Source organism: Cydia pomonella, chromosome 14 (assembly GCF_033807575.1).
Source record: "Cydia pomonella isolate Wapato2018A chromosome 14, ilCydPomo1, whole genome shotgun sequence".
Taxonomy (NCBI): Eukaryota; Metazoa; Arthropoda; class Insecta; order Lepidoptera; family Tortricidae; genus Cydia; species Cydia pomonella.
Window position 1 is genome coordinate 20,103,479 of NC_084716.1, and position 17,351 is coordinate 20,120,829.

Genomic DNA, 17,351 nt, shown 5'->3' on the forward strand with positions numbered 1-17,351 from the left:
AAATCTGTACTTGTTGGTTTTATTTTTTTATCATAGTTTTTTTTTTTTATGTAATTTGACATTTAGAGACAGTACACATCTCTAATAAAGTATTTATTATTTCATCGATTCCATATTTGTAATTGCTTTTTGTAATTTTTATTGTTTGTAAAAATGGACATGTAAAAGTGCCCCTGTGGCCTATTTGCTGAATAAATGTTTGATATACATTGTTTCAAGGGACATGACTGTCTATGGAAATACACCAGCAATGACTATAAAAATAAAGTTTTAAAAACGTCGGCGTACAATAAACTTTTAGAAATCTACAAGAAACATGATTTCAATAGTACAATGGCTGATGTTAAAAAAACTATTCAGTCTTTGCGAGCATGTCACAGGAAGGAGAGAAAAAAGGTTCAAGTTAGCATGAGGACTGGATCAGGGGCCGATGAAGTGTATAAACCCAAGTTGTGATACTACACAGAATTGGAATTCCTGAACGACCAAACAGAACGTTAGTACCTTTCTATTTCTAAATTACAAATACGTATTATATTCATTTCGTAAAATGTAGTTAGCAATGAACCTATATGTATAGTGATAATAGGTTTTGTAGATTATTTTATAAATTGAATAAAACTATAACCTAACATAGATCTGTGACGCCATCTTTATTGTTCGATGTTTTCAGTTGGTCCATACACAAGTAATAAGTCCATACCATTTTTTTCTTTTTATTTTGTTATTTCTCTTCATATAACAGTACGTCCAAGTAACAAAGTAATTCCGGCTGGGAACACGACATGTCTTCGCCAACGATGAGAGTAGACTGTTTGGTACGCTAATGGATCACCAACGCGAGTAGACGAGCCAACGAACCAACGGTTTAGACCGTTAGCTCGCTGGCTCCCCAATAGATCACCCGCTTATAATTACTTTTAATATTTGACAGGATCATCAGCGTTATCATGACTCGCGAAGCCAGTATTGCCGAAATGGAATGTAACCGGAAAAAAAGAAGATTGAGGAAATCAAAGTTAAGAAGGCCCAGCTGAGCGTGGAACTGTCCGCGTTAGTGCGTCACTTGATCTACAATGGATCTTCCGAAGTTAAACATCAGAAGAAAACATGAGATATCTGAAGAACAGCTTAGCTGGCCGTGCCAAGAACTCACCACCATATAACTATTAAGTTACTCCGGAACGGACCGAAAGTAACGGTCGCTGACTTCAGCGAAGCACTCGGCCATCTAAAAAGCCAGCCAGCCAGCGGTGTTATACTTTCGGGATGACAATAATAACGTCTCTTAGTCCTATCCATAGAGCATTCCACAATAGTATGCCATCCGCCTCGTACGCATTTCTTTACCAAGGGATATACCCTGATCTAATATTTATTGGAACCTACTCCGCCGTTGTCGCCTTGCTCGTGATTCTATACTACTAGTAATCGCGATCTGTGCGTTCAATATGTTTGAATTCTTATAAATATGGACTCTTTCGAGAGTATCAGCTAAAAATCGCATTACAAATTTTAATAATTACAATTAAGTTCCGTGAGTCTCAATCGCATTCTGGTGAAATATAATTTAGCACAAATATGTATGTACCTACCGACCTTTGAACGATACGCTACAAAAGCTTAGATGTGAACGCTTAACGCTTACGGTTCACAAATATAAAAAAAAAATAAGAAACAAAATAATCACAGTAAAACCCTCTGATAGGAATAGATCACACACATCTATTCCTATCTGCGCACATTTTCTGTCATCTTATTGGCGCCAGACAAACGACCCTGACTCAACACGTACTTGTGCGTGGGATAATATTCCCTTTGACGGCGAAATAGCCCGGATAGTACTTCAAACACTCCAAAGGAGTTTCAGCAATAGATGTATGCGTATACTCACCTGTACGATCTACTGAGACGAAAATTTGAGGGAGAAAACAATTAGACAAGACCTGTTGAACCGTTTGTTGTTTTTTGTTTCAAAGGGTATATTCGGACGTGAATTGCATAATTGATTACTGTATGAATGATTATTGCTCGCGCTGTGAGACTGAATGAGACTGAGAGAGATCGGTATAACACGAAGCCCGGTGTACACATTGAACACTTAGTAATTACTATTTTATTTGAACCTACTCCGCCGTTGTCGCCTTGCTCGTGGTTCTATACTACTAGTAATCGCGATCTGCGGTTTAACAACATTAAACTCATTTAATTATGGACTCTTTTGAAAATATCAGCTAAAAATCGCATTCCAAATTTCAATAATTACAATTTAGTTCCGTGAATTTCAATCGCATCCGTGATCAAATATAATTTAGCACAAATATGTCCCTAATACCGACCTTAAAACGATATGCTACAAAAGCTTAGGTGTGCACGCTTAACGCTTATTCACTAATATTCACACGTAGTTAAGACTTGTACATTTTCAACACTTAAATAATCTATCATGGCGTCATATAGTCATTGCAGGTTGTATTTAAGGAATTCTGGTAGACACAAAAGATGCAGTAGCCATTCTGGGATCAGCTGCTATGTTTTCAATGGGATGTGACGGGCACCATATACCTAATTTAGTGCCATGTATGTCGCTATACGAACAGACGGAAAGACTCAACAATCTAGTTTTCGTTGACATAAACGATTACCCCGTGACGGGGGCGGGACAGACTGCAGTAAAGGACGGCTTCATAAAGAGGGTTACCTGCTGAGTTCATTACAGGCGTAATCTTTATTTAAACAGACGACTACTAAAAGACCAAAAACAAAGACAGTAATTTTCGATAAATAACATTGAGTTTCTTGCAACGTTTCTTCTCATCAAATGTCATTTGGAAACACAAGCAAATTAACATTTAAAGTATCCTTGTGCCTTATTTGCATTAATGTACAAAGGTGGACGAAAATGTGTGCGCAATAATGAAAATAAATTGTTTTATCCATCTAGATTTCAGTTGTTTTCACCGTTTCTTCTCATCCAAGAAGAATCAGGGGTAGAAAGGAACTAAAAACCCATTACAATTTCTTTATTCCCCCAGTAACCCAAATATTATAACAACATGGCAAAAGAAAACGAACGACCACGACAAATACCTACCCAACGAATTTTTAAAACGTAGGTTATTTCCAATTTTATTTTGATATTTTCTTTACATCCTTTCCTTTTATTACCTAACAATAACGTTAATTAAAATTTTTGACAGAACAAGGCTACATTTTAAAGAAATTTTTACCTTTAGATTTGAGAATATAAATAACTAAAATATTGAAAATTTAATCATTCAGATGATACCTACGCCTTACCAAGAAAACTAGAAAGATAATTGTCTTTACTGAATAACAACAGTATTGGAAAGACAGACTTCTATTAATACAACCTCAGAAAAGGAATAAAAATGAGTGAGAAAGGGTAATTATGGTCACAAGTAAATTACAAATGTAACTTAAAAAAAATATCCTTTGAGTTCTATTTTGCTGTATGGATAGGCTTATTACTCGTACACATTCAGGAAAGCCAAGAACCATTTTATGATAAAAACAAAAGAAAACGAAAAACCAACACTAATACCTACGAAACGAATTTTAAAAATGTGGGTTATTTTCAATTTTATTTCGATTTTATCTATAAATCATTTTCTTTTAATAAATTGTAAAACGGTACTTAATAACGTATAATTATGTTTTAAAATTTACCTCAGACGTTTCGAGCACGGCGTAGACCCCGTGGTTTCGTAGAACATCAACAACAACACAATTTAATAATGTTAAAAATCGTGAAAGATTAAAGCAGACGTTTTATTTTATTAACAACAATCATTTTTGACAGAACATAGGCTATTACTTACATTTTAAAGATGTTTTTACCTTTAGATTTGTCAATATGAATCACTCAAATGTAGAAAATTGAATAATTCTGGCGATATGCCTTACCAAGAAAACCAAATAGATAAGTGTTTTTTACTGAATAACAACTGTATTGGGAATACAGATTAATACAAGCTCAGGAAAGGAATAAAACGGAATTAAAAAGGGTAATTATGGTCACAGGTAATTTACAAACAATCTTTGATAACATGACAAACGACAACGAAAAACCACCGCCAATACCTACTAAACGAATTTCAAAAATGTGGGATTTTTTTCAATTTCATCTTTAAATCCTTTTCCTTTATTTACAACAATCATTTTTGGCAGAACGTCTGTCCAACTTTTAAGACTTATTTATCTTTGGATAACCTAATTCACGATTTTATTTGTACCAAAACATAGATATTTAAACAATTGAGATAATATGTGTTATCCAAAAAACCAGACACAAGTTTTTTTTGCTGAACTACAACTGTGAGTATACGGACAGACTAATAAATGAAAATAATATAATAAAATGGAGTTAAGAAGGGGTAATTATGGTCGCAGACTGAAAACTAGACTTCTGGACTAACTGGTAGGCTGACAACAGATTTCAATTTTTTTTATTCGCATTTTGTGGTATAAATTTGAGGTTACACTGGTGAAAGAGAAATCATCAATTCATTAGACAAGAGTCAATCTTCCATCACAATTATCCGCAATCAGGGGCACCCTCAGTGAACTCTTTTAAAAACAGACTCGATAAACATTTTAAAGCCTGACAACAGTTTATTTGGCAACAAGTACTCTTTGATATCGAACGTTGGATGTCATCCAATGTCACCGATGTAAACAGAAAATATCTACGAATGTATTTAAATATAAACAGTTTTATTACAAAAATGCCAAAAACAAACCAAAGATACGAAAAAATTGTGAATGCAATCAAATACTTACACCTTAAAAAAGACGAAGGATTACATAGCATTCAAATAAACAATGTTTTAAAGTTGGTTGTTGACTGACCGGTATTGACATTTTATAGTGCGGTTGTATTGAACTGGTTAGTTGTTTGGTTTAAACACTTTAAACTTTAATATTTCATTTAAAGTTTATGTAGATCGACGATAAAAAATATTTCTAAAAATAATGAGACGGTCTTGACTTTGACCCCTGTACAAAACAAAGCCCCCCACAAAAAGAGAATTCAAATAGACGACTTCGATAAATGTGTCATAAGGCATAAAATTCATGAATATTATGCCGTGCGAATACAAGTACCGAGTACCAAAACTCTGCTCACTGCTTTGAAAAAAGACAGGATTTACAGGCAGCAGAGAGTACTTACGAAAACTGATGCACAGTATGGGATTCAAATATAAAAAATGCAGAAACCAACGGTCAATATTGATGGAGCGTTCCGATATTGTGGTTTGGCGTAAAAGTTATTTGGATCAAATACAAGAAGTAAGGGATAAAAAATATGCCTATAGTTTATTTGGACGACTACATTCATACTTCTCTGAACCACGCCAAATGTTGGCAGAGCGAAAATGAACCTGGAGTATCAAAAGCCAAACGGCTTTCGATACTCCAGGTTCATTTCATGAACAATAATATGTCGTTGAAACCAACAGGGAAACGACATATTATTGTTCATGTCGGTGGACCATCCGGATTTGTTCCTAATGTACTTCTGGTATATAATGATAAAGAAAAAAAAGCAGATTATCATCGATGGATAAAAATAATTTTAAGAAATGGGTTACGCAGAAATCATTTCCCAATCTAAGTGAACCCACATGTATAGTTATGGATAATGCCCGATACCATTCCTTTCGCATTAATAAACCACCAACATCTGGCCACAGAAAGCATGTTATTGCAGAGTGGCAGCGTTCGAATAAAATTTCATTTCCACAAAAAGCATCCAAAGCTAGATTGGTGGCGATTTTGAGACGTCACAAACCTGAATCAATATATGAAATAGACACGATTCTCTCCACATACGGACAGAAAGTGATAAGATTACCGCCATATCACTGTGATTTAAACCCTTGAGATGATTTGGGGCATTGTAAAAGCTAAAGTGGCAACTAAAAATGTGTCTATCGATAATAAGGCTTTTCTAAAGCTTGTTGAAGATAGTTTTCAGGTATAAAACTTATCTTAATGTTTAGAATTTAGTTAAGTTATGTAAATTATTTTGAATTCAGTCTATATCATTAATGATTTAAATTTTAAATAGATGATTATCGTATAGGAAGTAACTCAAGAAAATTGGAGCAATTGCTGTGACCATGTTAAAAAAATTGAAGTCGATTATAGGAATAAAGATCGTATAATTGAATTGGAGACTGAACGTTTTATAATCGAGGTTGGTGGTCCTGAAAGCGACACAACATCTGATGAAAATCAGACTACGTCAGAGTCAGCAAACGAAGAATATATAAATATTGAATATTTAGAATCAGATTTTGACGAATAGGTAAATTGAAAGAACCGAATTCTCTGTAAGCAATGTTTTGACATTATACGAGTATCAACATGAAGCCAATGCCCACTACCCCGATTATACATGACGTACGCACATTATTGCCATACGTAAGCTGTTTGCAGCAACACTATCTCAGGGTTAAATAGACTGTTGTCAGGCTTTATAAATGGAGAAATCACAAGTGCAAGATATTGATGTGCATGTATCAGCTATAAGCTGCCTGTGCATTCATAAATAATCACTTCATAACGTAGCCGATGATGAATTCATGACTTTCCAGATGCTTAGAAGCCCATTCATCGAAGCCGTTTTCAAATAATGTCAGTAGCAGGCCACTCCAAAATCTTCATGGTTTCCTGGCCTGCTGCACCAATCATTTTTCGCAGACGGTAATATCGATTTGTTAAGATTCTTTTGAGAGATTTGACCAATTGAGGTAATATTGAGACAAGGTTTTTTTGCTGAACAACTGTGTGAACAGAGACAGACACCTAATACAACCTCGGGAATGGGATAAAAAGGAGTTCGAATGCTAATTATGAAGTTAATTATGGCCACAAGCAAATGACAAACAAACCTCTGGTAGGCTGACAACAGATTTCTATTTTTGTAAATTAGCCTTCGAGTTCTATTTCGGTGTCATTTTGAGGATTTACTCAAATTCAAGATAAGAGTCAATCTTCCATCACAATACTGTCTTCATCACCAAAAAGTAGCTGATGAAGAATTCATGACTATTCCAGAGGCTTAGAAGCCCATTCATCCAAGCTGTCTTCAAGTAATGTCAGTAGCAGGCCACTCCAAAAGCTTCATGATCTCCTGGCCTGCTGCAAAGGCATCCTCTTCCCTCATACAGTTCAATCGCTCAGTGACATGACGACTAAAGAACCAGTAATTATTGGTCTCCGAAGGAACATTGGACACTACCGGTTTCATAGCAATAAGGAGGTCATCCAAGACTTTTTTACACTTGTTATTCTTTTTCCTTTTAGATATGGGAGCCCTGCGTCTGGGTCGGTCAGTTCTCTGGCCTCGCTGGCGGATTTGTAGAAGTTCTGGGTCATCCATGTCATCAAATTCAACTTTAACTTCCACATTGTCTGTCTCTTTGAAGTCCATTGAATAGCCCTGTGAAAGAAATAGTAAATTTCAGCATAGTTAATTAAAAAATAAAATAGGCAAGTTAAGAGTAGCCTGTGCAGAAAGAGAAGAGTCGTGGAATGTATGGGGCCCAATACATTCCACGACTCTTCTCTTTCCGAACAGACTCTAATAGTGTGTACAATCCAGTTCACAGGCATACCAATGTTTCATGAATATATTTACATGACCCTACATGCTCAACTATATGAGAACATAAAAATCATAGGCTTTGCAATATTAGGTGCCAATTTATTATTTTAGACGCCCTACTATAATTTCAAGTTCCTTATTTTATTTTTGGTGGCTTGAATTTACCACCAGTTTTTTAGTAATATAATGCTTTTTTTTGGCTAATATATTTTTTTTGGTGCCATAATATTAATACACAGCCTCATTATATATTATATGGCCACTTAAAGTTCCCGTTTAATATGTTAGTTGCCCGGTTAATAATATGCCAATGTTTAATACTAGCCAAAAAATAGGTAAAAACTAAAAACTGTAAAAAAGACACTATTTGAACATTTCTAAGCCTGTTCGGCCATGAAAGAAGTAATGAAGGACCAAAATCTTCACATTAGTGCAAAGAGCAAGGTATTCAATACGTGTGTTTTACCAATACTTATGTACGGAAGCCAAACCTGGGCCCTCATCAAACGCCAACTGAACAAGTTACGTATCTGCCAAGTTTCCATGGAACGAAGCATGCTAGGAATAACAAAAGCTGATAGGATAAGTGACATGGAACGCATCCTTAACGAACGCAGTTCGAGCTCTTCCGCGTTTTCCATCTGTCATCTGTCATCAACTGTGTGCCCAATGATTAATGTTTTACGTTACTATCGCTATTAAAATATTATCAAACCAGTTCTAAGTATCATTTAACATTACATGGTGCCGAAACCCGGGATAGCCATCAAAAAATGGCAGAAAACAACATAAAGCCGCCCAAACAGTTCATCATAAACTCTAATGAAGATGTGGCGAAAGCGTGGAGGCTGTGGGTCCAACAATTCGAGTGGTATGCCATCGCTACAAATCTGGAAGAGAAAAAACCAGCGGTGCAAGTGGCGGTCTTCATGGCATGTATCGGACCTGACGCGGTGGTTATATACAATACGTTCAATCTTTCAAGTGATGAGAAGTTACAATTACAAACCATTAAAGACAAATTCACAAATCACTTCACTCCAAAGATCAACGAATCATATGAAAGATATATATTTAATACCATAATACAAAAAGAGGGCCAACCATTTGATGAATTTCTCACAGAACTTAAAAGTAAAGTGAAAAACTGTGAATATGGTACCTTAGAGGACAGCCTCATTCGTGACAGAATTGTAATAGGAGTAAGGAGCGACTCCCTTAGAGAGAAGTTGCTAGCTGAACATGACCTTACACTGCAAAAAACTATTGACCTCAGCCGCTCAGCGGAGCAAGTTAAAATGCAAGTAAAAACAATGAAGCAGGCTCCTGCTGTAGATGCAGTTACCTGGAACAGCCAAAACACCAACATTAAAAAAAAAGAAGATAACATCAAGATGAATAATAAAAAAAGAGAAGATAAAAGTGAAGAGACATTTCATTGTGGTAGATGTGACACTATACATGGCCGGAGAAATTGTCCTGCTTTTAAGAAAATATGCTTGAGATGTAACCGGAGAAACCATCTCACCAAATGCTGTAAAATAAAAACTGTGGATTCACTTCTCCAGAATGATGAATATGATAGTGAAGACGGATTCATGGTGTCATCAATAGATACTGATGATGACGTGGGTACAGAAGACTGGTATGAGCCATTAACCTTACCTAATGGAGTCACAGTGATGTTCAAACTTGATTCAGGCAGTCGGTGCAATGTTATTAATCGAGAAATAATGGATAGAACAAAATCACATCTCAGTCCGTCAACAACCAGATATCTGACATCCTATTCAAAGCATAAGATGCAAGTATTAGGCGAAGCTAAACTGGTGACTATAATTAAAGGACGGCAAAACCTTATTAAATACTATGTTGTTGATGAAAAAGTGTCACCAATTCTTGGCAGGAAAACATGTGAAAAATTAAATTTAGTGAAGAGAATTGATGCTATTACAATAAACGATGACTTGTTTGAAGGAATTGGTTGCTTGAAACAGTACAAATATGATATTGATTTAGTAGACAATCCCAAGTTACCAATATGCCCGGCACGTAAAATTCCCCACACAATAAGACAAAAAGTCAAAGATGAGTTGGATAGCATGGTAGAACAGAAAATAATTAAACCAGTGACAAAGCCTACACCAGCTGTTTCACCTATGGTTGTGGTAAAGAAAAATGACAAAATAAGACTTTGCTTAGATCCCTCAGAAATAAACAAAAATTTAAAAAGGAGACATTACCCACTTAATACACTTGAGGAAATTGCTGCCAGAATTCATGGCTCTAAATGGTTCACACTGCTAGACTGTAGAAAAGGCTTTTGGCAACTACAAGTGACACCCCGCACATCAGATTACCTCACATTTAGTACACCCTTTGGAAGATATTCTTGCTTAAGAATGCCCTTCGGCTTAGCATCAGCTCCAGAAGTCTTCCAGCAAGTTATGAGCTCACTCTTAGCGGACTTGGAAAATACAGAGGTATCAATGGATGATGTACTTCTACATGCTTCCAGTAAAGATGAATTAGAGAAGACTACACAGAAAGTACTGGAAAAGCTTAGGAATGCAGGTCTCAAACTCAATAAAGAAAAGTGTGTATTTAGTACACAAGAGGTCAAATTTCTGGGCCACATAGTAACTAGCAAAGGTTTAAAGCCTGACCCAGAAAAAATAGAAACCATCACAAAAATTAAGAGACCAGAAAATATAAAAGAACTGCAACGGTTTCTAGGTTTAATCACCTACTTATCAAAATTCATAAAAAATATGGCAGATATTACCAGCCCCCTAAGACAATTATTACACAAAGATGTAGAATGGGTTTGGGATCAACCACAAGAAGAAGCGTTCCTCAAATTAAAAGAGCTGTTAAAAAACCCACCTGTTCTGGGATTTTATGATCCTCAAGCACCTATTTTACTCTCTGTTGACGCTAGTAGTTATGCCTGTGGTGGTGTAATGATTCAAAAAGAAAAACCTATTGCTTACTGTGCTAAATCTTTCACTAAAACTGAGCAAGGCTACAGTCAATTGGAAAAAGAAGCCAATGCAATCTTAGTGGCTTGTAAAAAATTCCATAACTATATCTGGGGTTGCAAGGACTTAACAATAGAATCTGATCATAAACCTTTAGAAACAATTTTCAGAAAACCACTTACCAGTGCACCACCAAGACTGCAAAGAATGTTATACCAGATTTTGCCATATAACCCCAAAGTGACATATAAAAAGGGTTCGGAGATGTATGTAGCTGACACTTTGAGTCGAGATTGTGAGAAGCTAAACTGTGAAGATGTTAACTCAGAAAACTTGCAAGTATGTGCTATCGTGCCATTTTCAAAAAATCGAAGACAAGAAATCAAACAAGAAATTGAGAATAGCAGTGAGTTGAAGACCTTAAAACAAATTATACAAGATGGGTGGCCTGAAAAAATGGAGCAATTACCAGATAACTTAAAAAAATACTGGCACTATAGAGAAACGCTCAGTGTATATAACAACCTCATTTTCAAAAACGACAGGGTACTAGTACCCATATCAATGGTACCACTAGTGATGAAACAATGCCACCTGGGTCACAAAGGTATTCAAGGCACTATAAGGCTCGCCCGAGACAACGTATTTTGGCCAGGTATGACTACAGATTTAGTAAATTACACTAAATCTTGTACAGCATGTGCAAAAGTACAAAAAGATAATCCAATGGAGCCTATTGTTGTACAAACAGCACCAGAACGCCCCTGGAGTTTTGTGGCAACGGATTTATTTCATTTGAAAGGCAAAGACTATATATTGATAGCAGATGGCTACTCAGGATTTTTTGACCTTAAAGAACTGAAAGGAGTTACCAGCTTTGACATAATTGATAATCTGAAATCTTGGTTTGCAACATTTGGAATTCCAGACATACTATTGACTGATGGTGGTAAACAATATGACTGCCAAGAGTTTAGACAATTCAGAAAGGAATGGAACTTCGAACACAGAATATCAAGTCCACATTTTCCACGCTCCAATGGATTAGCAGAACGCTATGTTCAAGAAGCTAAAAACTTGATGAAAAAATGTATGGAAGACAACACAGACATACAATTAGCGTTACTGCATCACAGGAACACACCCCGACTGGACCTCGGGTCACCAGCACAAAGGATGTTTAATAGAAGGACTAAAACCTTACTCCCTACAAACATTAAACTCTTTACACCAAAAATAATAAGAAATGTTACTAAACAATTACAAAAAATTAAAGAAGACGAAAAGAAATATGCAGACAGAGGAAAAAAGGAAAATAAAGAGTTTGTTACTAATGAAAACGTGATGCTACGAAAAGGTCATCGAAACTGGGTCCCAGCAAAAGTAGTGACAGAAGAAGGTCACCGAGCCTACAAAGTAGAGAGTGATGATGGTGCAATTTATAAAAGGAACTCCTGGCACTTAAAACCGACAGAAAATTCTACAGAGCTGGCCACAAAAGATCCAGTGCCAGGAACAGAAGATCCAGACCCTGTCGGACAACCGTCACCTATAGACCAGTCACCAGTCTCTGTAGGACAGCCGTCACCTATATCACCAGCAAAACCCACACTTCCCGTGGCGGGTCCAGAACCACAGCCGCTACTGACAGCTCCTCAACCTCGAAGTACTCGCAGTGGGCGGTTAGTGGTCACGCCTGCTAGATATCGCTGAAAAGGAAGGATGACATGGAACGCATCCTTAACGAACGCAGTTCGAGCTCTTCCGCGTTTTCCATCTGTCATCTGTCATCAACTGTGTGCCCAATGATTAATGTTTTACGTTACTATCGCTATTAAAATATTATCAAACCAGTTCTAAGTATCATTTAACATTACAGGTGATAAGAAGCAGAACCAAGATGCACGACATTGTAACAAAAATTAGAAGGCAGAAATGGAAGTGGTCAGGTCATACCAGTAGAGGCATGGACAAATGGAGTAAAAAGGTGATCCAGTGGTATCCAAGAGGCTGTAAAAGGAAAAGAGGAAGGCAGTTCAAACAATGGGACGACAACATCAGGCCTGTTGCTGGTGCCACATGGAGCAGGGTTGCCAGAGACAGGAACGAATGGAGAAGGCTGGAGGAGGCCTATGCCAACTGGCAAGCGGGCACCCAATACATTTAACAACACATCAGTGAAGAAACAAATAAACAGCACTTGGGTGTCAAGACAAAAAGGCTATAATAAAAAATAAAATAAAAAAGCCTGTTCGGATGGATGTCATGACACATGGAAGAGAATAATTTTACACCTACGGATGCCGAAAACTGGGCAAAGTGGAGAAGATTAAGAAAGAAAGTGGACCCTGGCGCTAGGCCAGGAAAACGCTAGGTTGAAGAGGAAGAAGTATGGCAACAAGTAAGCTCAATAAGTACTCAGACAATGATATACTTATATAGATAGATAGATAAAATCTTTATTCAACCACAACTTACATGCTTTGTGACACAAACAAATAACAAGAGAGAAAGAAAATTGACAAGAGACAAAGAAAAAGTAACATACAGTTTGACACTAATATCAATAATTATGTCAACAATCAAATGTATTACGTGTCTTATTTTTAGATTAATAGAGATATTAGTAGAGGGTCATGTGTTGTGGTAAAGAATAGGCGCTGACTCAGCATAAATGCTGCGGAGACCACAGCGCTGATCTTCCGTTAGAACCTTAAAACCTACATTAATAAACGACCAGTGCAGCACTAGTCAATGTACTTATATGTTTAAATATATACTTATGCATGTTACATATATTTGTACTGTGTGTATGTAGTATATAAGTATATATAAATACTTCAATGAAAACACCTGTCTCAGGAACAAATATTTTTGAACGCGGAACCATCGCTTCATAGGCAGGGTCACTACCCACAAGGCGAGACAGGTTATCAATATGGTCATAATTATGATATTTTTACTAGTTATAGGTGCTTTAATGTAATGTCAATGATGAATAAAAATCCTCTTTGGTTTCATGTAAAGCCAGAAAAGATAAAATAAGTTCTAACAAAATGTTTCATACCTCATAGACATCTTCTTTTCTTGAACCTTCCCGGAGAAACTGCAGTGGTTTCCATAGCGGCCAGCATGGCACATAGACCTCTTCAAGAGATTTGGCAGTCTCCCTGGAGCGCTCGATACGTCGCACGTTGTGGTTGTACGTACTTCGAATGTTCACCCAGCGATCACGGACGGAGCGAGCTGCATTAGACAATATCATAAATACATATAAAAAAAAACCTTTTATCAGTAGTTCTGAGCCGAATCACGATGAGTTCAATAATAGCAAAAATTTTAACAAACGAAGAGCTACCTGTAAATCCACCGCCCAGTTTCGCAGCAAATTCAGCATAGGCCTTGTACTTCTGCTGTATGTGATGGTTAGTGTTTCCAAATGGCTTCCATATGAAGTCTCGTTGTCGCACAAACTCGACGAGATCCAGCTCTAATTTTCGCGTCCAATAACACGGTTTTCGTGGCATTTCAGAAAACCAATCGTAAAAGATTACAAAGGTAAGGAAGCGATTAAAGCTCAAGATAGATGTACGATGCGTCAGCACGTAGAGAAGGCATGTACGGCAGTGCCAGTGCCTGGGTGGAGCTGGAGCGCCGGGCTGGCAGGATAATGCAATCAATGCAATTGCAACTGCGCTCTAGCGACGATCAATTCCATAATTTGATATCGATTCTCAAAACCTACGGCGACCGTCGGACGTGGTCCGATATCATCACATCACAGCATCATCACAGACACAAGATAATAAATGTTAAATTTTTTTTTTTTTTTTTTTTTTTTTTTTCCATAAATGGCTTTTACTCCTCGCTAATTTAGCAAGGTGGATTCTGCCAATGTCGAGGTGTGGACTTTGACTTATGCGAGCAGAGAATGTTCGGTTTAATTTTGATTTTTGTGGAAGGATAGACTGGGAACCTAAAACAAACAAATATTATGGACAACACAAACACATGACATGACACATTTCACATAATACCAACATTAGTAAAAAGAGCGGAAAGCGGATGACAGATTGTTAAGGCAAGCAACATAGCGGATGAAATGGAGGAAAAAACATAGAAATTAAAATATATAGATAGATAGAAATATAGTAAGAGTAAAAATTAAAGTTTTATATCATGCTCCTGTATATACTTAATAAGAATAGAAGTTAGAGGCGGGTCCATTAGAGTGAGAAGTGAGTAGAAATTTATAGGTCGTGGAATATTTTCAGGTAGCACATCATACAAAGAGTAATTGAATCTCGGACAAGAAAAGAAAATGTGATCTACGGTGCCTTCATCGAACCCGCATTCGCACAGTGAGGTATCCCGGACCCGTATCTTAGCAAGAAATACTGGCGTACAAACTGGCCCTAAGCGTAAACGACAGATTGTAGACGTGGCCCATTTCGGATAAGCTCGGAATTTAAAAAACCATGGTTTACGGGGGATGTTGGGTTGAATGTGGCCATAATGCTTTCCTACCTCCAATCTGGAAGAATCCCAGAGATTTTGCCACGTGTTAAACAGATCAGTCTGTGCATGGCTCAGAAGGTCAGAGCTGTATATCTTATTGTGACCTGGTGATCCCATCTCAATAGCTTGCCTTGCCCATAAGTCTGCAGACTCATTTCCAGCAATACCACAATGGCCTGGGATCCACCCGAGTACTATTTTTAACCCCTTTAAGTCACATTTTCTTAATAAGGTTTTGATCTGAAGTATTAAGGGAAATTTTGTCTTCATTTTAAACTGATTGCCCATAATGGCTTGCAGACAACTCCTGCTATCTGTAAATATTATCATTTTTGTTATATTGTGAGAGTCAGCATACGTTACAGCTTCTAAGATGGCAACAGCCTCGCCTGTAAAAATTGATGATTCTGGAGGGCACTTAAACATCAAGACAATGTTATATTTTGGAATCACCACTGCGGCTCCAACACACTTTGTGGGATCACTTTTTGATGCGTCAGTAAACACTGGTAAGTAGCCTGCCCACTTTTCTAAAAGTTTTTTAAATTTGCTATTAGCTCCCGGATCATTTTTAAATATTCCTAGGTCTAGAATAATCCTAGGAGAGTAAATTAAAGTTTCAAATTTTGTTTCAAATATGGGGTTTGTTCCTGATTTATATAATATAGGGTTTATACGATTTAATTTAGAATAAGTAATAATATTTTTTGGAAACTCCTTATGCATCCAATATGGGTTTTCAGTGACCAGTGAAGCAAGAGCCTGCAAGCGTGGAATCAGCAAGTGATTGGAATTGGAGATAGCTCTTATGAGGAACCTGTTGGCAAGATATTGCCTGCGCAGTGCCAGTGGAGGCTCCACACATTCTACTTGCATTGCGTTTTTTGGAGAAGACCTCATGGCACCAAGTACGATTCTTAAGCATTTAGCCTGTATTAAATCCAACCTTTCTAAGGCTTCCTTATTACATGGTTCTAATATGAAGGATCCATAGTCCATGTGGCTGCGAATAATAGCATTATAAAGTAGCTTTTGACAATATGGATGAGATCCCCACCAAACTCCTGATAGTGCTCGCAAAATGTTGATTCCTTTTTCACACTTGTCTTGTATGTATTTCAGATGCTGTTTTCCACACATTTTCCAGTCCAAGACAACACCCAGGAATTTGGTTGATTCTGCATTGGGAATGTTTTCCTCACCAAAATGAACATCTGCGATGGGCATGTTCCTTCTGCGACTGAAAGTCACGGCACAGCTCTTGGAAGGTGACAAAGACAAACCATGCTCCTCAAGCCAATCCTTGAGGTAACTAAGGCCCATGTTCAACCTGGTAGCCGCTGTATCAATGGATTTTGCAGAAGCATAGAGGACTAGATCGTCTGCATACTGTAGAATATTACAAAAGGGTAACACGGACTGCTCTAGGTCATATGTATAAATGCTATAAAGTATTGGACTCAAAACGGATCCTTGAGGGAGGCCCTGCCACAATGTACGAGGAGGAAGATATGAGTTACCATCACGGATTTAAAAAGGTGCCGTCGCCAAACTGTGACGAGTGTGACATGGTAGAGGATGCATACCATGTCATTATGGAATGTGTCCGGAACGAAAGTGAGAGAAAAGATATCATGAACGAAAGCTTTTTTGAAGTTGGGGGTTGCAACCAAATTTTGGGGCACCCACTATCTGAGGATGCAAAATGTATATATAAGCTGGTTTCATTAGGATTAAGTAGAAGATAAGTCACATGTTTGTATACGCACAGAGCGACATCGTCACAACAGTGACAAAGCTCTTTAATAAAGATAAAAAAAAAAAAAATCACGGATTTTGATGGATCTTCCTATGAATAGTTTGGAGACAATTTGTACAATCTTCACGGCAATGCTCAGATGTAGCATTTTTGCTCTGAGCACCGGAAGAAGGACATTGTCATAGGCTGCCGAAATATCAAGAAAACATCCTAGTAGCTCCTCATTTTTAGAGAGTGATAGTCTGATATCCGTGGTTAGTATGTTTAAGCTGTCCATTGTGCTCCTACCTTTACGGAATCCGAATTGAGTGTTTGCTAACAGTCCCCTGCTCTCAACGTACCATTCTAGCCTATTCTTTATTAAATGCTCAAGAATCTTGCCCATTGTAGCGGAGAGCGCAATTGGTCGGTACGAGCTGGCCTCTTCTGGATTTTTAGCCGGTTTCAAGATTGGGAT

General features: G+C 37.3%; 1 protein-coding gene and 1 long non-coding RNA gene across 3 annotated transcripts; one reads left to right on the forward strand and one right to left on the reverse strand.

Annotated features, from left to right (window-relative positions):
• Nucleotides 1–634: 634 nt before the first annotated feature.
• On the reverse strand, nucleotides 635–14,413 carry LOC133525160 (uncharacterized). Its single transcript, XM_061861419.1, has 4 exons — nucleotides 13,976–14,413; nucleotides 13,685–13,863; nucleotides 5,459–7,471; nucleotides 635–5,405 (listed from the first exon to the last, which is right to left on the reverse strand). Exons 1-3 carry the CDS (start codon nucleotides 14,142–14,144, stop codon nucleotides 7,118–7,120), a joined length of 702 nt encoding a protein of 233 aa, XP_061717403.1. The 5' UTR covers nucleotides 14,145–14,413; the 3' UTR covers nucleotides 635–5,405; nucleotides 5,459–7,117.
• Nucleotides 14,414–14,439: 26 nt separating this feature from the next.
• On the forward strand, nucleotides 14,440–16,660 carry LOC133525161 (uncharacterized). 2 transcript variants are annotated; one of them, XR_009800526.1, is made up of 4 exons: nucleotides 14,440–15,213; nucleotides 15,501–15,644; nucleotides 15,879–16,043; nucleotides 16,258–16,660. It is a non-coding gene; the product is annotated as an uncharacterized LOC133525161 (long non-coding RNA). The 2 variants fall into 2 exon arrangements; XR_009800525.1 differs by having other exon boundaries at nucleotides 14,440–15,644.
• The last annotated feature ends 691 nt before the right edge of the window (nucleotides 16,661–17,351 follow it).

Bases quoted from the DNA above. Each gene is read 5' to 3' on its own strand.
- LOC133525160 (XM_061861419.1), bottom strand. From the start codon at position 14,144: ATGCCACGAAAACCGTGTTATTGGACGCGAAAATTAGAGCTGGATCTC. The intron at 13,864-13,975 runs GTAGCTCTTCGT...TGTCTAATGCAG, and splicing joins ACTGGGCGGTGGATTTACAG to CTCGCTCCGTCCGTGATCGC. The intron at 7,472-13,684 runs GTATGAAACATT...TTTCTTTCACAG, and splicing joins GAAAAGAAGATGTCTATGAG to GGCTATTCAATGGACTTCAA.